Source organism: Triticum aestivum, chromosome 4B (assembly GCF_018294505.1).
Source record: "Triticum aestivum cultivar Chinese Spring chromosome 4B, IWGSC CS RefSeq v2.1, whole genome shotgun sequence".
Classification (NCBI taxonomy): domain Eukaryota; kingdom Viridiplantae; phylum Streptophyta; class Magnoliopsida; order Poales; family Poaceae; genus Triticum; species Triticum aestivum.
In genome coordinates this window covers 482939652-482962091 of record NC_057804.1, presented here as the reverse complement: position 1 = coordinate 482962091, position 22440 = coordinate 482939652, and the positions used below count along the sequence as shown (strand labels likewise).

General features: G+C 44.8%; 3 protein-coding genes and 1 pseudogene across 6 annotated transcripts; 2 read left to right on the top strand and 2 right to left on the bottom strand.

Annotated features, from left to right (window-relative positions):
- Window positions 1-342: 342 nt before the first annotated feature.
- LOC123092852 (pentatricopeptide repeat-containing protein At4g37170) lies at window positions 343-2881 on the top strand. Its single transcript, XM_044514704.1, has one exon. It carries the CDS (start codon window positions 446-448, stop codon window positions 2330-2332), a length of 1887 nt encoding a protein of 628 aa, XP_044370639.1. The 5' UTR covers window positions 343-445; the 3' UTR covers window positions 2333-2881.
- A 46-nt stretch (window positions 2882-2927) lies between these two features.
- LOC123092850 (protein NRT1/ PTR FAMILY 8.3) lies at window positions 2928-6706 on the bottom strand. Of its 3 annotated transcripts, XM_044514701.1 has the most exons (6): window positions 6536-6694; window positions 6316-6480; window positions 6091-6190; window positions 5430-5647; window positions 4606-5162; window positions 2928-3865 (listed from the first exon to the last, which is right to left on the bottom strand). In XM_044514701.1, exons 1-6 carry the CDS (start codon window positions 6608-6610, stop codon window positions 3049-3051), a joined length of 1932 nt encoding a protein of 643 aa, XP_044370636.1. In that variant the 5' UTR covers window positions 6611-6694; the 3' UTR covers window positions 2928-3048. The 3 variants fall into 3 exon arrangements, with proteins under 3 accessions (XP_044370636.1, XP_044370638.1, XP_044370637.1); XM_044514703.1 differs by lacking the exon at window positions 6316-6480 and having other exon boundaries at window positions 6536-6706; XM_044514702.1 differs by lacking the exon at window positions 6316-6480 and having other exon boundaries at window positions 6091-6193; window positions 6536-6695.
- Window positions 6707-7311: 605 nt separating this feature from the next.
- Window positions 7312-10716, top strand: LOC123092849 (zinc finger MYM-type protein 1). 2 transcript variants are annotated; one of them, XM_044514700.1, is made up of 3 exons: window positions 7312-7725; window positions 8130-10231; window positions 10347-10716. In XM_044514700.1, the coding sequence occupies exons 2-3, from the start codon at window positions 8735-8737 to the stop codon at window positions 10350-10352; spliced, it is 1503 nt and encodes a 500-aa protein (XP_044370635.1). In that variant the 5' UTR covers window positions 7312-7725; window positions 8130-8734; the 3' UTR covers window positions 10353-10716. The 2 variants fall into 2 exon arrangements, with proteins under 2 accessions (XP_044370635.1, XP_044370634.1); XM_044514699.1 differs by having other exon boundaries at window positions 8130-10716.
- Window positions 10717-11016: 300 nt separating this feature from the next.
- LOC123092848 (probable RNA-dependent RNA polymerase 2) lies at window positions 11017-22196 on the bottom strand (annotated as a pseudogene).
- Between the last annotated feature and the right edge of the window lie 244 nt (window positions 22197-22440).

The window sequence follows — 22440 nt, the reverse complement described above, 5'->3', positions numbered from 1 at the left end:
CCTACTGTACAGAAGAATGCTAGTGTTATTAATTTTACTGGTTTCATAGGCATACGATAAGTGAAAAATCATACCACTATCCAAATCTGTACCAAAAACCGTTGAAAATCAGATGTTGTACATTTTCAAACTGAAGGACCCAGCAATTTTGCCTTATGTTTGAGAAGTTTAGTACCCTGAGGACGGCAACTTTAGTTGTGAAGCATGGCAACTTTTTGTTTGAATGACAAGTTCCTTTTTTGTTTCGGATGGTAATTTTAGTTGTAAAAACGTCAGAACGGTGGTGTTACTTCATGCCATTGTCATTTGAAACAAGTTTTGGACAGTTCGTAGGGCGCTGCGATCCTCACTGCCGTCCTGTACGGAGAGCTAGACGCAACTGCAGTGCAGTCTCGCTGCCGCCACCGCCCACCATGCATGCCGACGCCATTGCCACTATCCATCCATGAGGACCAAGCCCCCGACCTTCTCGGTCACCACCGCGTCGCAGCTCCACGACGCCATCGACCGCCTCCTCCCGCTGCTCCGCGCCGACCCCGCCCACGCCCCGGCCGCGCGCGCGCTGGCCGCGGCCGCCGCCTCGCTCCAGCCCTCCACGCTGCTTTCCAACCGCCTCCTCCACCTCCTCTCCTCCCACCCGGCCTCTCTCCCCGACGCCCTCTCCCTCTTCTCCTCCATCCCGAGCCCCGACCGCTGCTCCTACAACACCCTCATCGCCGCGCTCTCCCGCTTGCCGCGCCACCTCGCCTCCGCGCGCGCGCTGTTCGACCGAATGCCCCACAGGGACCACTTCTCCTGGTCCGCCATCGTCTCCGCCTACTCCCGCCACGGCCGGCCCCTCGACGCGCTCGCGCTCTACCGCCGGATGCAGGAGGAGCCTGGGAACGCCGGCGCCGACAACCAGTTCACCGTGTCCAGCGCGCTCGCCGCGGCCACAGCCGCCCGGTGCGCCCGCGCGGGCAGGGAGCTGCACTGCCACGTGGCCAGGAGAGGGATCGGCGTGGGCGATGCCGTCATGTGGAGCGCGCTCGTGGACATGTACGCCAAGTGCGGCCGGTTGGACGACGCCAGGAGGGTGTTCGACGCGATGCCGGTCCGGGACGTTGTCTCCTGGACGGCGATGGTGGAGAGGTACTTTGACGCTGGGCGCGCCGGGGAAGGATTCAGGCTGTTCCTCCAGATGCTGAGAACCGGAGGTGTTCGACCGAATGAGTTCACCTACGCGGGGGTTCTGCGTGCTTGTGCAGAGCTCGCCGTCGAGAGCCTCGGGAGGCAGGTGCATGGTCGAATGTCAAAGAGCAGCATCGGAGACTCGTGCTTTGCAGAGAGTGCGCTCCTGCACATGTACTCCAAGTGCGGGGACATGGCCAGTGTGGTGCGTGTATTCGAGGGGATGGCAAAGGCAGACCTGGTGTCGTGGACAGCGATGATCTCTGGCTATGCGCAGAATGGTCAGCCAGAGGAGGCGTTGCGCTACTTCGACATGTTCTTAAGGTCAGGAATCAGGCCTGATCATGTCACGTTTGTTGGTGTTCTCTCTGCTTGTGCTCATGCTGGTCTGGTCGACAAAGGTCTGGAGGTCTTCCATTTGACAGAGGATAAGTATGGCATTGCGCACACCGCTGATCATTATGCTTGTGTGATCGATCTCCTCAGCCGATCAGGCCAGTTTGAACGGGCAGAGGAGATGATCAACAAGATGGCTGTCAAGCCTAACAAGTTCCTGTGGGCATCCTTGCTTGGTGGCTGCCGGATTCATAAGAATGTGCACTTAGCTAGGCGGGCAGCGGAAGCGTTGTTCGAAATAGAACCTGAAAATCCTGCGACGTATGTTACTCTAGCTAATATTTATGCATCGGTCGGTCTGTTTGATGAAGTTGAGGGTGTAAGAAAGATCATGGAGACAAAGAGCATAACGAAAATGCCAGCCTCAAGTTGGATTGAAGTTGGAAGAAGGGTGCATGTATTTCTGGTCGGTGATAAGTCGCATCCTCGAACTGAAGAAATATATGCGCTTCTGAAGAAGCTGTATGGGAAAATGAGGGAAGAAGGGTATGTAGCGGACACCGGATTTGTTCTCCATGATGTCGAAGATGAGCAAAAGGAGCATGACATTGGCTACCACAGCGAACGACTTGCTGTTGCATTTGGGATCATTGCTACCCCCGAGGGTTCCCCGATCAAGATTTTCAAGAATCTGCGGATCTGTGGGGACTGTCACACTGCTATTAAGCTCATATCACAGATTGCTCAGAGAGAGATCATCGTAAGGGACTCGAATATATTTCATCACTTCAAGGACAGGGTTTGTTCTTGCAGAGACTATTGGTAATCTATGCTGCATATGTGGATAGGTTTGGCTTCTGATATATAGGCAACTATTATCCATCTTTTCATGGCTAAAGTCAATGTGCATCATCTATTGATCTAGCAGCTGGTGTCACATGAAGTTATTGCAATCCAGGCTCCAAGACCCCTTATCAAGCTGCTATTAGGAAAATGGCCTCCAAATTTTGTAGCTCCGATACCTTGGACAATTTCTCTGCTCTGTTCAAAGGTTAAGTTATATGCGTACATGTTTTGCTTTCTTGTATTATAAATTATCTTGTAAAGATGAGCATTTTGTACAACTGGTTTGCTAGAAATGATCAACCAACAAAAACCCTGTCTTTGTTTGGCAAATCAGAAGGAAATTATACTTCATAAAGTTGGATTTGATTTCAGAATTGTGGATGCTCTAAATTTCCCATATGCAATGTTTCCCTCGTGCACGAGCATGCTACCCACAATTATCAGTACATCAGTGAACAACATGAACAACGTGATGCTTTGAAACAGGTATAACTCTCATGGTACTCATTTCATACAAAACCGAACCACCAAAGTATAAAAAAATCACTAGAAGAATTGCAAGAGAAACCCAATTGTAAGTCTTTTCTTGAAAACTTGCTGAGGAGGGTAGCTGTCAGTTTGGTCTATACAATGCATTGCCTCCATGAATATGAATCTGGAAGTACAGAAAACTGATTTTTACAGTAACTAGAACCATCACACATTCTTATATTTGTATCTCATTGCGCAACCAATGTAAACCAGCAAATTTACAAAGCTGATCCCTGCCATCAACCAAAAGAACCGGTCAAGATGGCCTTCATTCAAATTATCTGGGATCCATCCTGCATCCCCTCCTTGAGTTGTAAGGTATGACACCAAGGTCAATATGATTGAGCTTAAATAGCTTCCCAACGTGACCGTAACAAGTGCCAATGCAGCACATAAGCTCCTCATGGCATCTGGGGCCTGACCATAGAAGAACTCAACTTGACCTATAGCAGTGAAAACCTCGGCAGCACCAGCAAAGCAATACTGTGGTATTTGCCAAAGAATGCTCATTGGAACAGCAACATTCTCATGGATAAGGCCTTCAGTCCTGGCAACCTCTAAGCGCTTCAACTCAACAAGAGCTGCAGATACCATCGTCACAATGGAAAGGACTAATCCAATGCCCATTCGCTGTAGCTCAGAGAAACCCTTCTCCCTTCCAGTGAACTTTCTAGCTATGGGTATGAGAACACGGTCATAAATTGGAATCCAGATCATGACACTGATTACGTCGAAAGTTAATAGGGATGCAGGAGGAACATCGAAAGATCCAACCCGTTTGTCGAGAACCATTCCCTGTTCCACGAATACGGAGTTCTGAGCAAATACCCCGCTGAATATGATAGTAGTCGCCCAAACTGGGAACATTCTTACTAGGATCTTCAGTTCTTCCACTTGGGTGACAGTGCATAGCCTCCATGGGTTTGCAGAAAAGTCACTCTTGGCATCAGTAGATGAGATGATGGCAGCCTTGTCAAGGAATCTATGCAACAGGGAAATAGATGAAAAGTTTTAATAGTAATACAACGAAGTAGTTTTGCGCAAAAAAAAACAGTACAGCAAAGCAGTTAACACGAAAGCCACCTAGAAAAGTAATACACCCAGAGAAAGACGAGTATCACATTGAAAAAGAAATAGTCCATCTTTATCCTGAAGTTATATCAGATTGAGCCCTAGCACACCAGTAGCACTCATTATACTCCTATTGCATTATGTACCCAGTACCCACCATGAACTAGGGCCATACATTTTGGCATGGATGCCCCCTATCTATATTCCTTTTGTTGCATTTAGGTATTAATTTTCCGTTAACCTCAAATTGAAAACTTACTAAAGCCCCCCCCCTGTAGAAGTGCATGCTCTAGCCAATGCAACCAAAAGACCGATCTGATGGAAGAGACTAGGCAACACATTATACGTCAACACCCCCCCTCACGTGTGGCTCCCTCAGGCCTAAACGTGGACCGAAAGTGGGCTGCAATTTAATTGCGCCAGCCGGGTCTTGAACTCAAGACCTCTTGGCTCCGATACCATGTAGAAGTGCATGCTCTAGCCAATGCAACCAAAAGACCGATCTGATGGAAGAGACTAGGCAGCACATTATACGTCAACACCCCCTCCCCCCCAACAATTCATTGTCGTAAGAAAATAAGTAACCTGTGTTGTTTTCATAATACATATGACACTAAAAGTAAAACAAAGATGCAGAATAAGGATTATTACTCAAGTTCACTTGTGTGCTCCAGCTTCCGGCTTCCCTTTATTGCTGAACTTTGACCATCAACTTCATACAGAAGAGAAGCATCGAGTGGCAATTTGATACGCCACTTACGGAATGCTGCGACAACAACCTGGCACACTCTTGTAACTGGACTCCCACCGGGTTTCTGATATCTATACATATTTGAGGCTGAAAAGAAACTTGCAATAGCCAATGCCATAAATACAGTAGGAACGGCAAACCCTATTCCCCAACCTGAGTTATCTTGTATCCAGACAATAACAGTGCCTGCTACGAGAGCACCGATATTTATGCAGAAATAGAACCAATTGAAGAAGGAACCCTGCTTTACTCTCTCTGTCGGATCACTGTCATCAAATTGATCAGCTCCAAAGGATGACACACATGGTTTAATACCTCCAGTCCCTAGGGCAATCATATAGAGACCCAGGAAAAAGGTGCCATTCTGAAGTAAGCTTGATTCTGGACAAACAGATCCAAAACATGAAGGTGGTTGAAGTGCTGGAAGTGATGCTGAAAGCGTTAAAACAGCCAGACCCTTCAGTAAAAAGGACGACACATGATTAAAATGGATGATTGAAGATATTGAGATGGACGGATAGATGGTTCATTAAAATCAAACTGACTATAACAAGATCCACATTATTCATTGTATTAATTCAAAAGTAAAAAACTTTTGTATTCAAACATTCCAATACTCAGAATTACCAAGTAGAATGTGCAGTGTGGTTTTTCTACACCAGGATAAAGCATTATGGAACAAAGGAGGAAGAGAAAAGTTTGGGTTACTTTATCTTGTACTTACAATGAAATAAACTGATGAGAAAACAGCAATTGTCCAGTACTTTCCCCAATAAGAATCTGCTAGGATGGCTCCAATGAGGGCAGTCAGATAGCATGTCCCTTGCCAAGTGGTAACATTTCTTGCAGCTTCAAGATTGCCTTGATGAAGCTTTATTTTCAGATAAGTGACAAGGTTGTTTGCAATTCCATAGTAGGCCAGACGCTCACAGCACTCAGTTCCTGTCACCAGACTAGAATCGTTGGAACTTGCGAAACCTCATTGCTGAACATACAGAATATTCACTAGGGTCTCCAAAATGTTTTGTACCATTCGACCAGTAGTATTTAGGCTAGTGAAGATTGTTTCGTACCATATACCTCTAAATAAAGGTTCCTACTATTGTGGTTTAAATTTCAAGAAGCTAGAATACTATTATTACTAACAAGCAGCAGCGAATAGGTGAAATGTTTAATCATTCATAAAAAGAATGCATTGAGGGATGGGCTTACTAAGGAAAATAGCTCACTAGACTATAACATGGGTTTTACTGAACCGTGTAAAACCAGCACAGTGAAGCAATCAGATACTCAATTTGATTTTTCCTCGGAACTTTTGAATTTTTTTTTAGCTGAATTGGATCAAACTGTCCAAACCGTGTATGAACACCCCTATATGTTAGTACCTAGGATGAAGAAGCAGGCTCGCCAATTGCCAGTGGTACGCCTTGCCGCAGGACGGCCTTTGATGTCAACGGATCCATCCCCTGTGTAAACACTTGCATCCTGCTAATTAAGAAATATCAGCACTCAGACCAAACCGCCCAAGGAGATACTGAGAAATAGTAAGATTATTACTGCTGGGCATTTGAAAACAGTGCCGCGAGCCAGTCAAGTTACTGAAGCTAGACCTCAGGCCATGGCTCCCATTCCTCATCTCGCTGCCAGTCTCCAGTTTCAGTTTGAATCCAAGAGTTTGGTGGATTTATCAACTTGCTCTCCTCATTCAAGAGAAAAGAAGAGGGTGGCCAGCAGGACAGAACTGGCCAGGATGAAGCTGTGGTCTGCCTGTGGCTCTGTGTAACGAAAATTCAGAGAAGAAGAGGAAAAAACCAGTGAATTTTATACTACCTGGGAAGGAAGGAGGAGCGGCTCGTGATCCCCGTCCCCTTGGACCAGCAGTCTCCTCTCCTCTGCTTCGTCCATGGAGACGGAGGGTCTCCCTCGCGGAGATCGAATCCGCAGGAGCAAATCAAGAAACTGGGTAGAGGGAGGGTGGGCTGGGTTTGACCGCCGAGCATGGTCCTGCCTGACTCTTAGAGCTACTGCTCTTTTTTTTAGTAAATTTTTCTTTTGCGTCTAACTCTTTCTTTAGTTTTTTTAGGGGTCTGATCTGGCCTGGCCTGGCCTGGGCCTGAGCCTGGGTACGTTGGTGTTTGTTTGGTTAAGGCCTCCGGCCCATGAACCAAGCCAATAGCTCACCCAAAAGATTGTCCTTGCATTAAAAAACAGAGAGATTTGTCCTTCTCATGCTGTCATTAGGGAAATGCCCTCCAAATTTGTAGCTGCTACACCTTTGCACAGTGCATCTGCTCTTTTGAAAGATCAAATTGCGTGCACGTCTTTTTTTTTTCTATTACCATATCTACTAATATGGACATTTCTTAAAGCAATTGTTGGTTTGCAAGAAATGGTAAAACAACAGCAATAGAGAATCCATACAACTCCCTCCGTTCACTATAATATAATAAGCATTGGCGTACCCAGCGTGTGTGCAAGGTGTGCCCTGGCACACCCAGAAATTTGCAAATTTATTTTGTACCATATGGTATTTAGGCCCAAAACAACAAAGGCCCAGCGTCCCAGCCCATCTGCTCACGAGCCAGCAATACAGAGGCGCTCGTCTCGCTCGTTGGTCAGCCAGAGCATAAGGCGCACGCAACTCGCAGTCGAGAACCTAATCCCCAATCCTCATCTGGCATCCGGCCATCCCCATCCAGCCCTCCCACCGGGGCCGTCCGGCCATCCGGGCGTCCGCCGCTCCGTCCTGTCATTCCACCAAGAAGAGACGCCGCTCTGCTCCCCTTCGAAGGAGCGCTGCCTTGTGCCCTGCCTGCCTGCTCCCTGCTGGATCTCCCTCTACCACGAGCAGCCAGCCCGCCAGTCGCCGGACGTCGGTCCGAACTCTGAAGCAAGGCAGCAAGCACTCGGCGCCGCGGGCCGCCGATCCGGAGCCCGGAGGAGATGATGGGCTGTTGCCCAAGCTCCTGAATGGCTGATTCCCCCTGAATCCCTAGTTTCTGACGCCCTTTGGCCTTTGGGTGAGTTTCTATCAGTACTCTGTATCAGCACTGCTCTGTATATATGTTCAGTTAATTTGCTGTCAATTGATTCTTAAATCTGTGCATGAGGGATGATATTTGGTGCAAGCCTTTGGGTGATGAAATATGTTGTACTTAAGAATCATTTGTTGCTGATATGAAGGAAAAAAGACTTGCTATCTCCGAGTGTTTTATCATATCATAGATGGGGTGGGGATTTATGTACAGTAGAGTGGGGATTTATCATATCATCTGTAGAAAGCATATCATTATTCATTGTGCATCACTGAATATTAGTAGATTGAAAATCAAGACCAGTACCATTTATTTCTCTTGTGTTATATATATTTTTGCTTGCTTGCCAATGCTGCCTCTAACAGTTGTGCTTTTTGTTGTAATTGTAGAATCGAAGATGAAGAGGAATGGTGACATTAAGTCCTTTTTTCAGAATTATGAGGCTGCTAAAAGAAGGAAGGTTGCAGCCGAAGAGCAACCTGAAGATATAGTGTCAAATATTGAAGATGAAGCAGTCCATTCTCCACCTCGAGTCCATTCTGCATAGATTGAATTTGATATTGGAGATGAAGCAGTCCATTCCGATGCAGAGATTGAAAGTGATAGTGAAGATGAAGCAGTCCATTCTCTGTGTGCAAGGCCATATAATATTCAAAGGCTTCCTCCTGATCCAGGGGAGAGGATTCCTATTTCAGAGTATGATGTCGATGATCAAGATGAAGTTCGGAGACGATACATTGCAAAGCAAGCAGTCCAACCATATGCACACAACTTTCAAGTCAGGAAAATCTATGGTAAAAATCGACACTTCAACTTTGTTTGGTTTGAGACCTACAAATGGTTAGAATATAGTGTCAAATACGAGGCAGCATTTTGCTTTGTGTGTTATTTGTTCAAAGGGAAATCTAATGGGGGGCCTAGGGGTGATGCCTTTGTTAATGGTGGTTGGAAAAATTGGTATAAGCCCGATGCATTGGTCAAACATGTTGGTGGTATGAATAGCATTCACAACAAAGCTCAAGAGAAGTACAATTTATTTGTGGCACCCCAACCATCAATTGATAACATTATGGTGAGGGTGGATAAAGAGGATTTGTGTATGTACAAGGCTAGGCTGACTTATTCACTTAGATGCTTGAGGTTTCTTTTGAACCAAGGATTGGCATTTCGTGGACATGATGAGTGTGAAGAATCTAGCAATAGGGGGAACTTTCTTGAACTTCTTAAATGGCTTTCGGAAAATGATGAAGTTAATAAACTTGTTTTGAACAATGCTCCTAGGAATTGCATCTTGACTAGTCGAAAGATACAAAATCAAATAATTGAATGTTGTGCGACGCAAACAACTAAAAGAATTATTGAAGATATTGGTGATGACCACTATGCAATCCTAGCCGATGAGTCTAGTGATGCATCTCATAAAGAACAACTTGCTCTCTGCATACGATTTGTTGACAAATCGGGAAGAGGATGTGAGAGGTTCCTTGGAGTTGTTCATGTTGCCAATACAACTTCATTGTCACTTAAGGATGCAATTCAAACTTTGCTTAAAGATCATCATTTGACTCCTAGTCAAATACATGGGCAAGGATATGATGGGGCTAGCGACATGAAAGGGGAGATCAAAGGGTTGAAAACATTGATCATGAAAGAGTCACCCTCTGCCTATTACATCCATTGTTTTGCACATCAACTTCAGTTGGTTCTCATAGCTGTGGCAAAGGACAATGAACCATGTTTGTGGTTCTTTGATCACGTTTCTTACTTGCTCAATATTGTTGGAGTTTCTTGTAAGCGCCACGACATGCTTCGAGATGTTAGAGTTCAAAAGGTGTTGGAAGCACTTGAAATGGGTGAGATTGAAAGTGGAAGTGGGCTAAATCAAGAGATGGGACTAGCTAGACCCGGCGACACTCGTTGGGGTTCTCATTTTAAAACCATTATGCACATTGTTAGCATGTATTCCACAATCCTTGAAGTACTTGATGCTATTGGAAAAGATCCTTCACAAAAAGGTGAGTGGACAAGAATACGTGGAGTTGCTCAAGCCTTTGAATCATTTGACTTTGTTTTCAATCTTCACTTGATGCTTGTTATTCTTGGCTATACAAATGAGTTGTCCAAATCTTTGCAAAAGAGAGATCAAGATATTGTCAATGCAATGACACTTGTTAGTTTGGCAAAGAGTAGAATGCAACACATGAGGTCTCATGGTTGGGAAGATTTTCTTGCAAAGCTAACCTTATTTTGCAACAAACATGACATTCAAGTTCCTTTGTGGGAGGATATTTATGAGCCTAATCGAAGATCACGTCGGTATTATGAAGTACAAACAAATGATGATCGTTACAGAAGAGAAGTATATCTTGGTGTCATTGATCAAACCATTCAAGAGCTTGACAATCGGTTTGATGAGGTTAATACGGAGTTGCTTATTTGCATGTCAGCTTTGAATCCCCTCAATTCATTTGCTTCTTATGATGCACTCAAGGTAATGAGACTTGTTGAATTCGATCCCATGGACATTTCAAGCACGTCGGTATTAAAGAAGCATGTTCTTTATGATTTGGTCTACTTACTCATCAAATTGATATTGATTTTACCGGTGGTGACGGCGAGTGTTGAAAGAGTGTTTTTCAGCAATGAATCTAGTGAAAAATAAGTTGAAGACTACTATGAGTGATGATCGCTTGAATGATTGCTTGGTGACATTTATTAAACGGGATGTGTTCATGGAAGTAAGCGAAGATGACATAGTTGATGCTTTCATGGCAATGCAAAAACGTAGAGTTACCTAGTGATGTAATTTTCTACTTGTGCTTCTTTAATGTAAGACTACTTGTATTGTAATTGAGCACATTTGAGATATATTTTGTGGACTAAATTGTTGTGAGATTTGCATTAAGATACTCATGTATTATTTTGCCATATTTTGTCTGACACATTGAGTAGGTGGGAATTTTTTTAGAGTGTGCACACCCTTCATTTTTTTCCTGGGTCCGCCACTGATAATAAGATGTTATTACTTGTTTTTGAATCGGATGTATATAGACGCATTTTAGTGTGCTTGTTCACTCATTTCAGTCCGTATGTATGTAGTTCATATTAAAATATCGAAAAACATCTTACAAGTGAACGGAGGGAGTATATAGCTTTGATGTTTGGTTCTGGAGCTTCTCAATTTCTCAGTTGCAGCTTACATGCATGTGCAACGCGTAATTTTCAGTAAACAAATCTTTACGATCGCCTTATGGAATAACAGGATGCTTTTGAACAGGAAAGTATTAAATATGCATGTACAAAATTGTCTTTGTATAGCTCTGGTGTTACAAATTTCATACAAAACACACTCACCAAAGTAATAATTTGTCTAAAATACATCACTAGAAGAATTTTGAGGACTTTCTGAGAAGGGCAGCTCATGTGATGTCTTAGTCTACACAATGAACTGCTCCCATGAATATGGAATCTGAAATTACAAGAACTTGTTCCACAGCAGGTATGACCATCACACATTTTTTTGGAGAAACCATCACACATTCTTATATTTGTATTTCATCGCACAACTGATGTAAACCAGCAAATTCACAAAGCTGATCCCTGCAATCAACCAAAAGAACCGGTCAAGATGGCCTTCATTCATGTTATCCGGGATCCATCCAGGATCTCCCCCCTGAGTTGTAATGTACGACACCAAGGTCAATATGAACGAGCTTAAATAGCTCCCCGCTGAGACCGTAATGAGTGCAAATGCAGCACATAAACTCCTCATGGCATCTGGTGCCTGATCGTACGAAAACTCAAGTAGACCTATATTAGTGAAAACCTCGGCAGCGCCAACAAGGAAATACTGTGGTATTTGCCAAAGAATGCTCATCGGAACCACAGACTTCTCATGGATAAGACCTTCAGACGTGGCAATCTCCAAGCGCTTCAACTCAACAAAAGCTGCAGACACCATTGCAATAATGGACAGCACCAATCCAATGCCAATCCGTTGTAGTTCCGAGAAACCCTTTTCCCTTCCAGTGAACTTTCTGGCTATAGGTATGAGAACACGGTCATAAAGTGGAACCCAGATCATGACACTGATTACGTCAAAACTCGAGAGGGGCGCAGGAGGAACATTGAAAGACCCGACCCGCTTGTCAAGAACCATTCCCTGCTCTAAGAACATGGAGGAGTTCTGAGCATACACCGCGTTGAATATGATAGTAGTCGCCCAAACCGGGAACATTCTTACTAGGATCTTCAGTTCTTCCACCTGGGTGACTGTGCATAGCCTCCATGGGTTTGTAATGAGGTCACTCTTGGCATCAGTAGATGAGATGATGGCAGCCTTGTCAAGGAATCTATACAAGACAGATTGATGAAATGTTATAACAGTCATTATACAACAAAGGTAAGAGTTGCCTACAGAAACAATACACTGGATAAATAAAAAGTGACAGTCCAGCCCTATCCTGAAATCTTAGTTATATAACGTTAACATTTCTATACTTGTAAATAAAATATCCGGGAAGGACTTATGAACATGTGTTGCACACATTATTGATACCTGCAGTAATAATTCTGCCTCTATTGTATTATGTACCTAGTACCCACGCGGGAACTACTGTCATGATTGCTTGGCTCTACTCATACTATTTTATTGCATATATTTAGTTTGCACAAGCATCAAACTGAAACCTTACTGAAGGACCTTTTCGAAAATAAGTCTTACTGAAGGTTGTGTCGCAATTCAGTGCCTTCATTAATACCGCAAGTACCTTTTGTTGTTGCATTAATACATTGGCATAAAAGTAAGGCAATGATGCAGCCTAAGGAAGATGATTACTCAAGTTCGGTTGTGTGCTCCAGCTTCCTGCTTCCCTCTATTGCTGAATTTTGGCCATCAACTTCATATAAAAGAGCAGTGTCACGTGGCAATTCAACATGCCACTTACGGAATGCTGAGACAACGACCTGACACACTCTTGTGAGTGGACTGCCACCAGGTTTCTGAAATCTATACACATCTGAAGCTGAAAAGAAGCTTGCAATAGCCAATGCCATAAATATAGTAGGAATGGCAAATCCTATTCCCCAACCCGAGTTATCTTGTATCCAAACAATAACAGTGCCTGATATGAATGCACCAATATTTATGCAGAAATAGAACCAGTTGAAGAAGGAACCCTGCTTTACTCTCTCTGTCGGGTCACTGTCATCAAATTGATCAGCCCCAAAGGATGACACACATGGTTTAATACCTCCAGTCCCTAGGGCAATCATATAAAGACCTAGGAAAAACGTGCCATTCTGAAGTAAGCTTGGTTCTGGACAAACATTTCCTAAACATGAAGGTGGTTGAAGTGCTGGAAGTGATGCTGAAAGCGTTAAAACAGCCAGGCCCTTCAGGGGAAAAGGAATACATGATTAATATGGGTGATTGAAGATATTGAGATGCACGGATTGATGGTTCACTAAAATCAAATTTATATAACAAGACCTGCATGTTCATTATATTTACTGAAAAGTAAAAATATTTTGGCTTCAAATGTTAAAATGCCCAGAAATTACCAAGTTGAATGTGCAACATTGTTTTCTATGCCAGTATGGAGCCTTATAGAGCAAAGGAGGTAGACAAAAGTTGGTCAACTTTATCTTGTACTTACGATGAAATAAATTGATGAGAAAACAGCAATAGTCCAGTACTTTCCCCAATAAGAATCTGCTAGGATGGCTCCAATGAGGGGAGACAGATAGCATGTCCCTTGCCAAGTGGTAACATTTCTTGCAGCTTCAAGATTGCCTTGATGAAGCTTTATTTTGAGATAAGTGACTAGGTTTTTTGCAATTCCATAGTAGGCCAGACGCTCACAACACTCATTTCCTGTCACCAGACTAGCATCATTGGAACTTGCCAAAGCTCATTGCTGCATATACAAAATATGCACAAGGGTCCCCAAATGCTTTGTACCACATGGCCAATAGTGTGCTAGGCAAGCTAATACAGATTCGTACCATATATCTCTAAATAAAGGATCTTATAATTTCTATAATTCAAATTTCAAGAAGCCGGCGTACTATTATACTAACTTACAGGCAGCACCAAATAGTTCAAATGTTTAATCGTCCAGAAAAAAAAACATGTACTGGGGATATGCTTACTAAGGAAATGGCCTGCTGGTACAATAACGATTTGTTATGAGAAAGTAAGGAGTTTCTTCAGTGAACAAACACTTTGCCAAAATTTGTGGGAGGCGTCATTCAACACGGATTTTAGCAAACCATGTAAAAGGCCGACATAATGAAGCAATTTGGCACCCAATTTGATTATTCTACAAAACTTTGTAAAACTGCAACTATGGTCAGTGCTAGCCGAATTGGATCAAACGGCCCTGTATATATATTACCTAGGATGAAGACGCATGCTCGCCAATTGCCTGTGTCGTGCCTTGTTGCGGGACAGCCTTTGATGTCAACGGACCCATCACCTGTGTAAAGACTTGCATCCTGCTAATTAAGAAATAGCAGCACTCAGATCCAGTCTTAACCACCTAGAGACATACTGAAAAAGGGGTACCAAGCTGCAACCTTAATTTTCCTAACATGGACGGGTAGAAGGGATTATATAGAAATTTCGTACTCAATTCCTGTGAGAAACCTGAACTCCTACTAAGGTTTAAAATATTACTACTATGCATTAGAGAAAGTGGTGTGCGTCGGTCAAATTTTCAATATCACTGCAGCAGAGCTCAGGAGATGGCATCCGATCCCCATCTTGCTGCCTCCAGTTTCAGTTTGGACCCAAGAGGACGAAGGATTTTATCAGCTCACTCTTGTCTCATGAAAAAAGAAGGGGACGACCAGATACATAGGAGAAAAGTTAAATTCTACAGGCTACAAGCCTACAACTACCTAGGATGAACTTTATACACTCTCTGCAATGGAATTTCAGAAAAGAAGAAAGCAGTAAATTTTACCTGATCCCCATCCTCTTGGAGCAGCAGTCTCGTCTCTTGTGCTGCGTCCATGGAGATGGAGGGGCTCCGTTGCGGAGACCGAATCAGCTAATCAACAAGTATTGTGCTGGGTTGACTGGAGGTGGAGAAGTGAGTGCTTATTGTGGTCTTTCGCTGTCAGGCCCTTGTATTTATTTATTTATCACCGTAGTGGGCGTAGAACTCTGGAATGTCTCTGTCAGGTAGTACAGCTACAGCGGAAGGGGATGGCGTGCTGTAGCTGTACTACCCGGCCGACAAGGATTTCTCCCGCCCACCAACCAACCACGACCCCAGACGATCCATCCCGCGCCACCAAACACACCGCCCACCAACTTGCGCCACCACGGTCGAGCAGTCTCCATCGCCGTCTCACCAAGGCAAACGAAACGGGACCGACGGAAACAAGACGACGCAACCGGGAACCAGGAGCGGCAACATCAGCAGCCTCGCGGGAGGGGACATCCTCCACCGCCCCCGGCGGGATCCGGCCGGACGCAGCACAGGGGCAAACCGGGCCACCCCTGGCCCAGCCGAGCCCGAAACGGGCTCGCGAAGCCCCCGTCGCCGCGCTGCAGAACGCGAGCCGCCGTCGCCACCACCCCCGCACGAGTCACGCCCCCGACCCGCCGGAGACGCCGCAAGCAGACCAGGCCAGGCCCGCCCAGACCCAGATCGAGCCCAAAAGGGCCTGGATCTGGGCCGGGAAGGCCCGCCGCTAGCCACCGCGTCGCCCCGCCGCCAAGCGGCCGCGCCACCGCCCGCACACCACCCAGCACTGCGCCGCCGCCGGATCCAATGTCGCCGAGGAGCACCCCCATCGGCCGCCGTCCGCCCGAGCCGAGGCGCCAAGCGGGGGGAAAGGCCGGGGCCGCCGCCGCCGGCACCACGCGGGCAAGGCCCGGTGGCCCAGGCCGACGGCGGCGGAAGGGGAGGAGGGGGAGGGGGGGCTGGGAGGGGGGCGACGAGATCCCCCGGTCGCCCCGCTCGGGGAGGCGACGCGGGGGGAGGAGGGGGCAGGACTCTCTAGTGAATATTCTCCACAGATAAATGACTTTGCAAAGGGTCATCGCCGTTATTCGACTCCTTGATCTTCAGAAGCTCGTCGCAAATGATCCACGGGAAGCTCCAGAACCGCTTCTTCTCCCGCCGCCGGTGGTCGGGGTGATAGGAAACGCGGTACCACGCTGACGCCCTCCTCGGCGCCTCCGCCTTCGGGCAGGACGTGAACCAGCCCCGCGCCTCCTTGTGCAGGCCCTCGACCGAGTCGATGATGCGGTCCTTCATCTCAAAGTACCGCTTGTTGTCCTTCTTCAGGTACAGGAGCCTGTTCCGGATGTTGCCGGTCAGGATCTTGTCTTCGTGCTCCACGCCGTAGTGGCCCATCAGGGCGCTCAGCTTCTCCGTGTACAGGTCGTAGCACTCCTCTGCGGACTCCAGGAACTCCTCAAAGCCAGGGACCTCGAGGTCAGGATCGAACACAGGATTTGGCTGAGCAAAGGAGGGAGCAGGAGAGCTCTGCATCCGACTCGCAGCCGCTCGGTAGAGCTTGCCGAGAGCTCCATTGGAGATGTACATTGGCTTGTCCCAGCGTTCCATGAAGTCAGGGTACTCCCTTGGTCTCAGTGACTGCGGCATTTCAGCTGGAGCTCCTGACTTGGCGAAGTCGACTGCCATTGAATGCAAAGCAGCTAGCTGGAGGCACTCAGGGCTCCGAGCTTTCATTGGATGACGGTCTGCGTGGACCAAGTGAGCAGTTGAGATTGCACCGAGCGAGTTTATCATGTAATCCACAAAGTACTTCTGGATTTCCTGCAGTTCATCACATATTTTTGTAAGATTTCGGGTATAAACGTGTCAGGCGAAGAGTTGGTGCTAGATACATCCATTTGAGGGACAAGCTTTTCCGGACGGAGGGAGTAGTTGCGAACCTAACAAGGTTAGAGATATTCATTCAAGAACATTTTAAAGCCAAAACCCAAGACCACTTTAAAACTCAAACTAGCAAGATGCCCATGCGTTGCACGGAACATCAAGATGCATTTGTATGAGTAGTTTATCTTGTGGGAGAAAAGGATGAACGAGGGAAGGCCTTATTTGCAAATGTGGAGAGGGGTGTGGGTATCTTTTTGCAAAATTACCATAGTTTCCTTCCTATCCGTCGGATATAAATCAGACGGCCTATGTTGCAGGATGGCAGGCACACCATCATCACCAACTCTGTTTTTTATAAGAGTAGAGATCATGCACAGTTGTTCTCATTAGAGGACAGCAAAAAATGTCTATTTTTTTCCTGAAATAAGTACCCACATTTCTAAAGAACGTCATTAATTGTGCATGGCGAGCATATATTTGGTTCAAAGCATTCAAAATTTGTGTTGGCTGTTATGTCAGCCTGGTTGAGTTTGACACTCGTAGCCAGTTCTCTCTGATCATGTTGCTCTATCGCATGTTATATGAAGTCCTTAGGCATTTTCCCAATTTTTGTCATGCAAAGAAATGTTTTAGAAAGATGTGAGGTGCGTCGAGATAATAAATATTATTGAAATGCTACAGTTTGTAAAAATACTGATATTTTGATTATATTTGCAAGTATAAAATGATATTAGTCCAATAAAATAATCTTCGGTAAAAAATAGCAACAACCTAGGAAGAGAGATTAAAATGAATAAACAGTCAAGAATATACCTCGAGTGTGATAACATGATCCATTATGCGTGGCCTTGCTGCAGTGTAGTCCATAGGTGAATCAACCTTCTCTGGAATCAGTTTCTCATCCCAAGTGATAAAATAGAGGTCACCGTCCAAATCGCCCCCAGAGCATTCATTTGGATGAGGCCTGATTAACATCAAAGATTAAAGTCTATATGGACGATGCCTATTAAACATCAAAGATTAATTCAAGAAAAAAGCAAAGATTCGCAACATCCATCAATAGGTAGAGATGTAAGTATGTAACATGATTGGATATCAATCTAACATGGAAACTAATGCTGACAAACACTTCAAAAGATATTTGAGCTCCTCTGAAGGCAATAACAGAGCAATAAAAAAAAACTGCAGACTAAGGCATAGCCTAGTGGTGGGAAGGGGCTGATGCCTTCCCACCCACCCAGGTTCAAGGCATGGTACTTGCAATTTGGGTTTGTTGCACAAATTAAACTATAGGGGTTCCCTTACAGTCTTTCTGTCAAAAAAAAAAAACAGAGCAATAAAAACTATAAAGTACAGTTTCAGTATAACATGGAAACTAACGCTGACAAAACACTTCAATAGATATTTGAGCTCCTCTGAAGGCATTGACAGAGCTCAATAGGTCGTCTTTCAGTTTCAGTATAACATACAGCATTACCTTTCTCCTCTTTGAGGGAACACAATCAACCAGGTTGTTAGCATACAATCCATGGTCATAGACAGCTTCAAGCACTCTGATGTCACCAGGATGGAGACAAGGATTTTTCGATATTGCAACTTTTCCAACAACAACTGCTGTTTTGTCTTTCCCATTATCTTTAGAAAATATGGTTGACCATTATCCTTCTGCTCTTTGCTGTTCTTTGTAATTCTGATGTACACTTGACCATATTTTAATTCGCCTGTTTCGTCCAAACAACCAATAAGAACACGGCCTTTCGGAACATGAATCTTACATCTAGTTCTTATGTCAGTCAGCCTATTATCCTGATGGGCCTTAAGAATCATCAACAGGTAAGGCTCTAAACTTGGTTCATAACCTTGCAGTAACATTTTCGATGCTGTCTTCGTTTCGGTACTACCAATTTTCCCCAGAACAGAGAGAGCAGCTTCTCTGTTGGTCAGCATTTCATCTAATTCACGCATATCATCTTGTTGCATCAACTCAAATATCTCATCGCTTATCCCCAAAGTCGAAAGGAGAGAGATAATTTCACGATTCATATAGCGTGGCTGGGGTTTGCTCCAACTGGTAATGTTAAACATTGTGCTCTTTGATTCAAATTTCTTCATACTAGGTCGCAGAGAAAGATGACGAAAGGAATCAGGGTCGACAGCAACAACTCATTTGTAGCCACCATACCTTATTTGAAAAGCTGAAGGAGGGTTTGTAGGGTCTAACCCAATTTCGTAAGCCACATCTTTGGCAAATTTCTCAGAAATCTTCCCGATACCATCAGAAAATATGTGTTTAGTGCCATCAGTTGTGACTTCAATATCTGGAATCTCTTCCACATCCCACGGTAGGATTTCAACTGTTTGTCTGGAGGAGCTGACATCTGGCCCATTCTAGCCGCACACTTAGATACTGAACGGATTTCTTCAAAGTGGCCCATCCAGCTTCTTATATCCTCAGCCTTCAGGGAATCATTAGAAACAAACATCCAAACAGAACTTCCACAAAGTTGACTTGCTGAGAAGGCCAAGAATTCATACTTCTTTGGACCAATGGAAAATCCTTCTTTCAGGATGGATAAAATGCGATAATACAGGCCAGTTTTCAAGGGTTGGGAAAAGAACCCTCGTCCAGTTCTAGCTGAGATAGCATCTGGAAAAAGTTTACTCCGGTCTTCGTCAACAAAAGTAACTCTAGCGAAGTCAGAAGCATACTTTTTATGATGCTTAACGACATAATTTGAAACTTCTTCCTCAGGTCCCAAGCAGTATGTTTTGGATGGAGTAATGTGAATTCTGTAGCACATCATTAATTTTCCTTCACCTTCAGTCTTACTGGACAGCAGAGCATTGTGGCTCCTCTTCCTGCTATGAGCCCTCCTGCTGGATAAATTGCAAAGGTTCATAGCATGTAAACTCTAACTTACTCATTTTCTCGAAAATCCTCCTTGAAATATGAACTGGAATTTCTTCAAGAGCTTTAAACAGACCAGCATTAACATGTTTGGCAACTATCTTCCCCATGTGAACAAGAGAATTGAGACGAAAAAGAACTTCATAAGACACTGAACAACCAGTCAGGCAGTCAACAAGGGGAACCACCTTGGACGACGGGCCAACAAATTCCATTAAAGAATTCCCCTAATTCTCCTGACAAAGGTAAGCTGTTGAGAATAAATGACACTGGTGCACCATCAAGTACGAGGGCGAGAGTTGAACACTTTCCGAAAGAGTGGTTAGGAGTAAAATCTAGTGCTCTGACCCAGGTAAACTTCACATCCTCCTTGCATGCATGAAAGCGGTCATCTGAGAACCTTGAATAAACTGCAGGCCCCGAAATTGTAGTGCATATTCTTGGTGCATATATGAGCTGGAACAAACATTAAATTAATGTTAGATAATATATACTTTTAACAGCTTCAGAATTATAGACATATTAAAAGAGTGTTACGCCTGACCAACTAATAGTCTTAAGAAGAATGGCAACCAGTAAATTAAGAAAAGTATCTATGACGTGTATTCATTAGATAAGCTTCATATCTGTTTCACTCTAATCAGTAACCACCAACTGAGATATCTATATTAGTGGAAATAAAAATAGCAGAACTATCCATCTTACTCTATGGGCTCTATCGCATAACTGCAAACCAGACGATTGTGATAGTTCACTCTAGTTTCCTGACTCAAGAACTTGCCAATTTTTTAGCTCATGTAAGTATCAAGGGAGGATTTACATCTAAAGCTTTCTGTTTCAAAGTTCTTCCCACATTTGACATACTGGATACAACTAGATATACATATAACATCTTGCTGTAACATTTGCCAATATATAAGTAGTTAACAAACTGGTAGCATTGGCGCACATTATTTATTTTGACACTAAATGGCCCCCCAAAATAGTCCAGCATATGCATTGGAAAGAAAAAGAAGGTGGGTCCAATTCATTAACCCAACAGGACAAAATTCCGTAAACTGCTGTAACAAAAGCAAGAGTCTTATTCATATGAGTCAAGATTCTGAAAACCCTTCAACTAATCTAATTATGTCTACAAAGAAGCAACCATTTGGATAGTTACGATAGCATTTTGTGAAACAAGCTTTGTATATTCAGGTTTTAAATATACCATAACAAAAAAAAGTGCCCTTTTTTTACGGGCAAACAGTAGGGGAATCCCCTACGGTGTAATTTTCATTAATATAAGGGAGGAAACAAAAGGAGTTTACATATTTACATAGGGGTTGAGATGGCCCCCAACAAACAGAAGAAAAAGAGAGAAGCGAAACTAAAAGAAGGAGAAAAAGAAACATAAATAGTAGTCAACCAAAGGTTTAAGAAACAGAGGCAGTCCAAGCTTTCAGTGGAACGTCCACTGATTAACCCTATAAGCAATGAGGTTCAAGTCATTGACCAATCTTCTGTGCCAACCAACCAGCGAAGCAGGCTTTTATTCAAAGATCAAATCATTCCTCTGATTCCAAATGTTCCATAGGGCCGAAGAAACGATTTCCATGAAACAAGGGCCGCTGAAGCCATCCCTTGCAGACCTAAAGGGAGTCATAATATCTGAGCCTGCACCCCATTGGCTGTTGATTTTTCTCCAACATCTCTGTGCAAACCTGCAGTTAAAGAAGAGATGCTCTCTAGACTCCCTAACACTGCTTTGACAGAGAGCACAATTTTACCCCAGATTCAACGGTCCAATGCCGTCTGTCCATCATATCTCTTGTATTACTCACATTTCACGAATTCCAGTCGTGAACCATACCGGGAGTTAATTCAAGGTATGCACAACATGCATATCAAACCTACTGTCTGTAGGTCATCTTTTTCTTCAAATAGATATTATCATATCTCACTTCACTTGCTCGAATCTCATCTGTGACATGTAAATGCGCCTAATGGAACTTTCTACCTCACCCTGTAACCGCAAGCTCTGAATAATATAACACAGAAATAGTAGCATCAGGGCAACACGGTGAGCAGCTCACCTGCAGCAAGATGGCGCCGGCCCCATTGAAGCTGCACTTGTAGCAGTTCCTGATGTCCTCGAAGAACACCTCAAGCCTGTACATCTGGGAATCGTGATCCAGGTACAGGTCTATGCGCCGCTTCCCCGGGATGACCTCCACGCGGACGCCGTCCCAAGAATCAGCCGCCTCGAATTCGCGCTCGGCGATGCGGTTGCCGACGAGGAGGCGCGCGCCGGCCGTGCGGAGAGAATGGTCGGGCGCGCGGGGGAGAAGGTCCGCGGGGGCAGGGGAGACGGACAGGAGGGAGCCCAGGAAGCGGGGTAGGCGACCGGAGGAGGCGAGCTCGGCGGCGAGTGTTGCAGCGGCGGTGGAATCGAACTGGACGATCCCATTGCCTCGACTTAGCCAGCCGCGTCGGGCGGCGGCGATCTCGCAGGCGTACTCGGCGCCGGCAGCGGCGACGGCGGAATCGAAGAAGGCTAGAAGCTTCTTAGCGACAGCGGAAGGCGGGATATTGGAGACTCGCACCGTGGCCGTGGAGACGGGCGCCGACGCCGCCGTCGCCATCGGGGGGCAGAGGGGTTTGGCACTCCGGCGAGGTTAGGGGTTTATGTGTCTCCCTTTTGGTCCTTTTCAGTCTTCACTGCACGATTTATGTGTCTTCCTTTTGGTCTTTTTAAGTCTTCACTGCACGATTTTGTACTGTAATTTTTATTTCTAATACACCTAGGAAATAGTACAAGTGTCTATATTTTATATGAAAAGTTAAAGTTTATTTCTAATACACCTAGAAAACAGTAGAAGTGTATATATTTTATTTTTAACAACGCATCGGTGGCGCGAAGAAAGGTGAAGGCACGCGGGAAGAATGTCG

Excerpts from the sequence above, each read along its gene's own strand:
- LOC123092849 (XM_044514699.1), top strand. The coding sequence starts at position 8,735 with ATGAATAGCATTCACAACAAAGCTCAAGAGAAGTACAATTTATTTGTG.
- LOC123092850 (XM_044514701.1), bottom strand. The coding sequence starts at position 6,610 with ATGGACGAAGCAGAGGAGAGGAGACTGCTGGTCCAAGGGGACGGGGAT. Across the intron at positions 6,191-6,315 it reads AATGGGAGCCATGGCCTGAG|GATGCAAGTGTTTACACAGG; the intron begins GTCTAGCTTCAG and ends CTTAATTAGCAG. Across the intron at positions 5,163-5,429 it reads TCTCATCAGTTTATTTCATT|GGTCTGGCTGTTTTAACGCT; the intron begins GTAAGTACAAGA and ends TTTTTACTGAAG.
- LOC123092852 (XM_044514704.1), top strand. The coding sequence starts at position 446 with ATGAGGACCAAGCCCCCGACCTTCTCGGTCACCACCGCGTCGCAGCTC.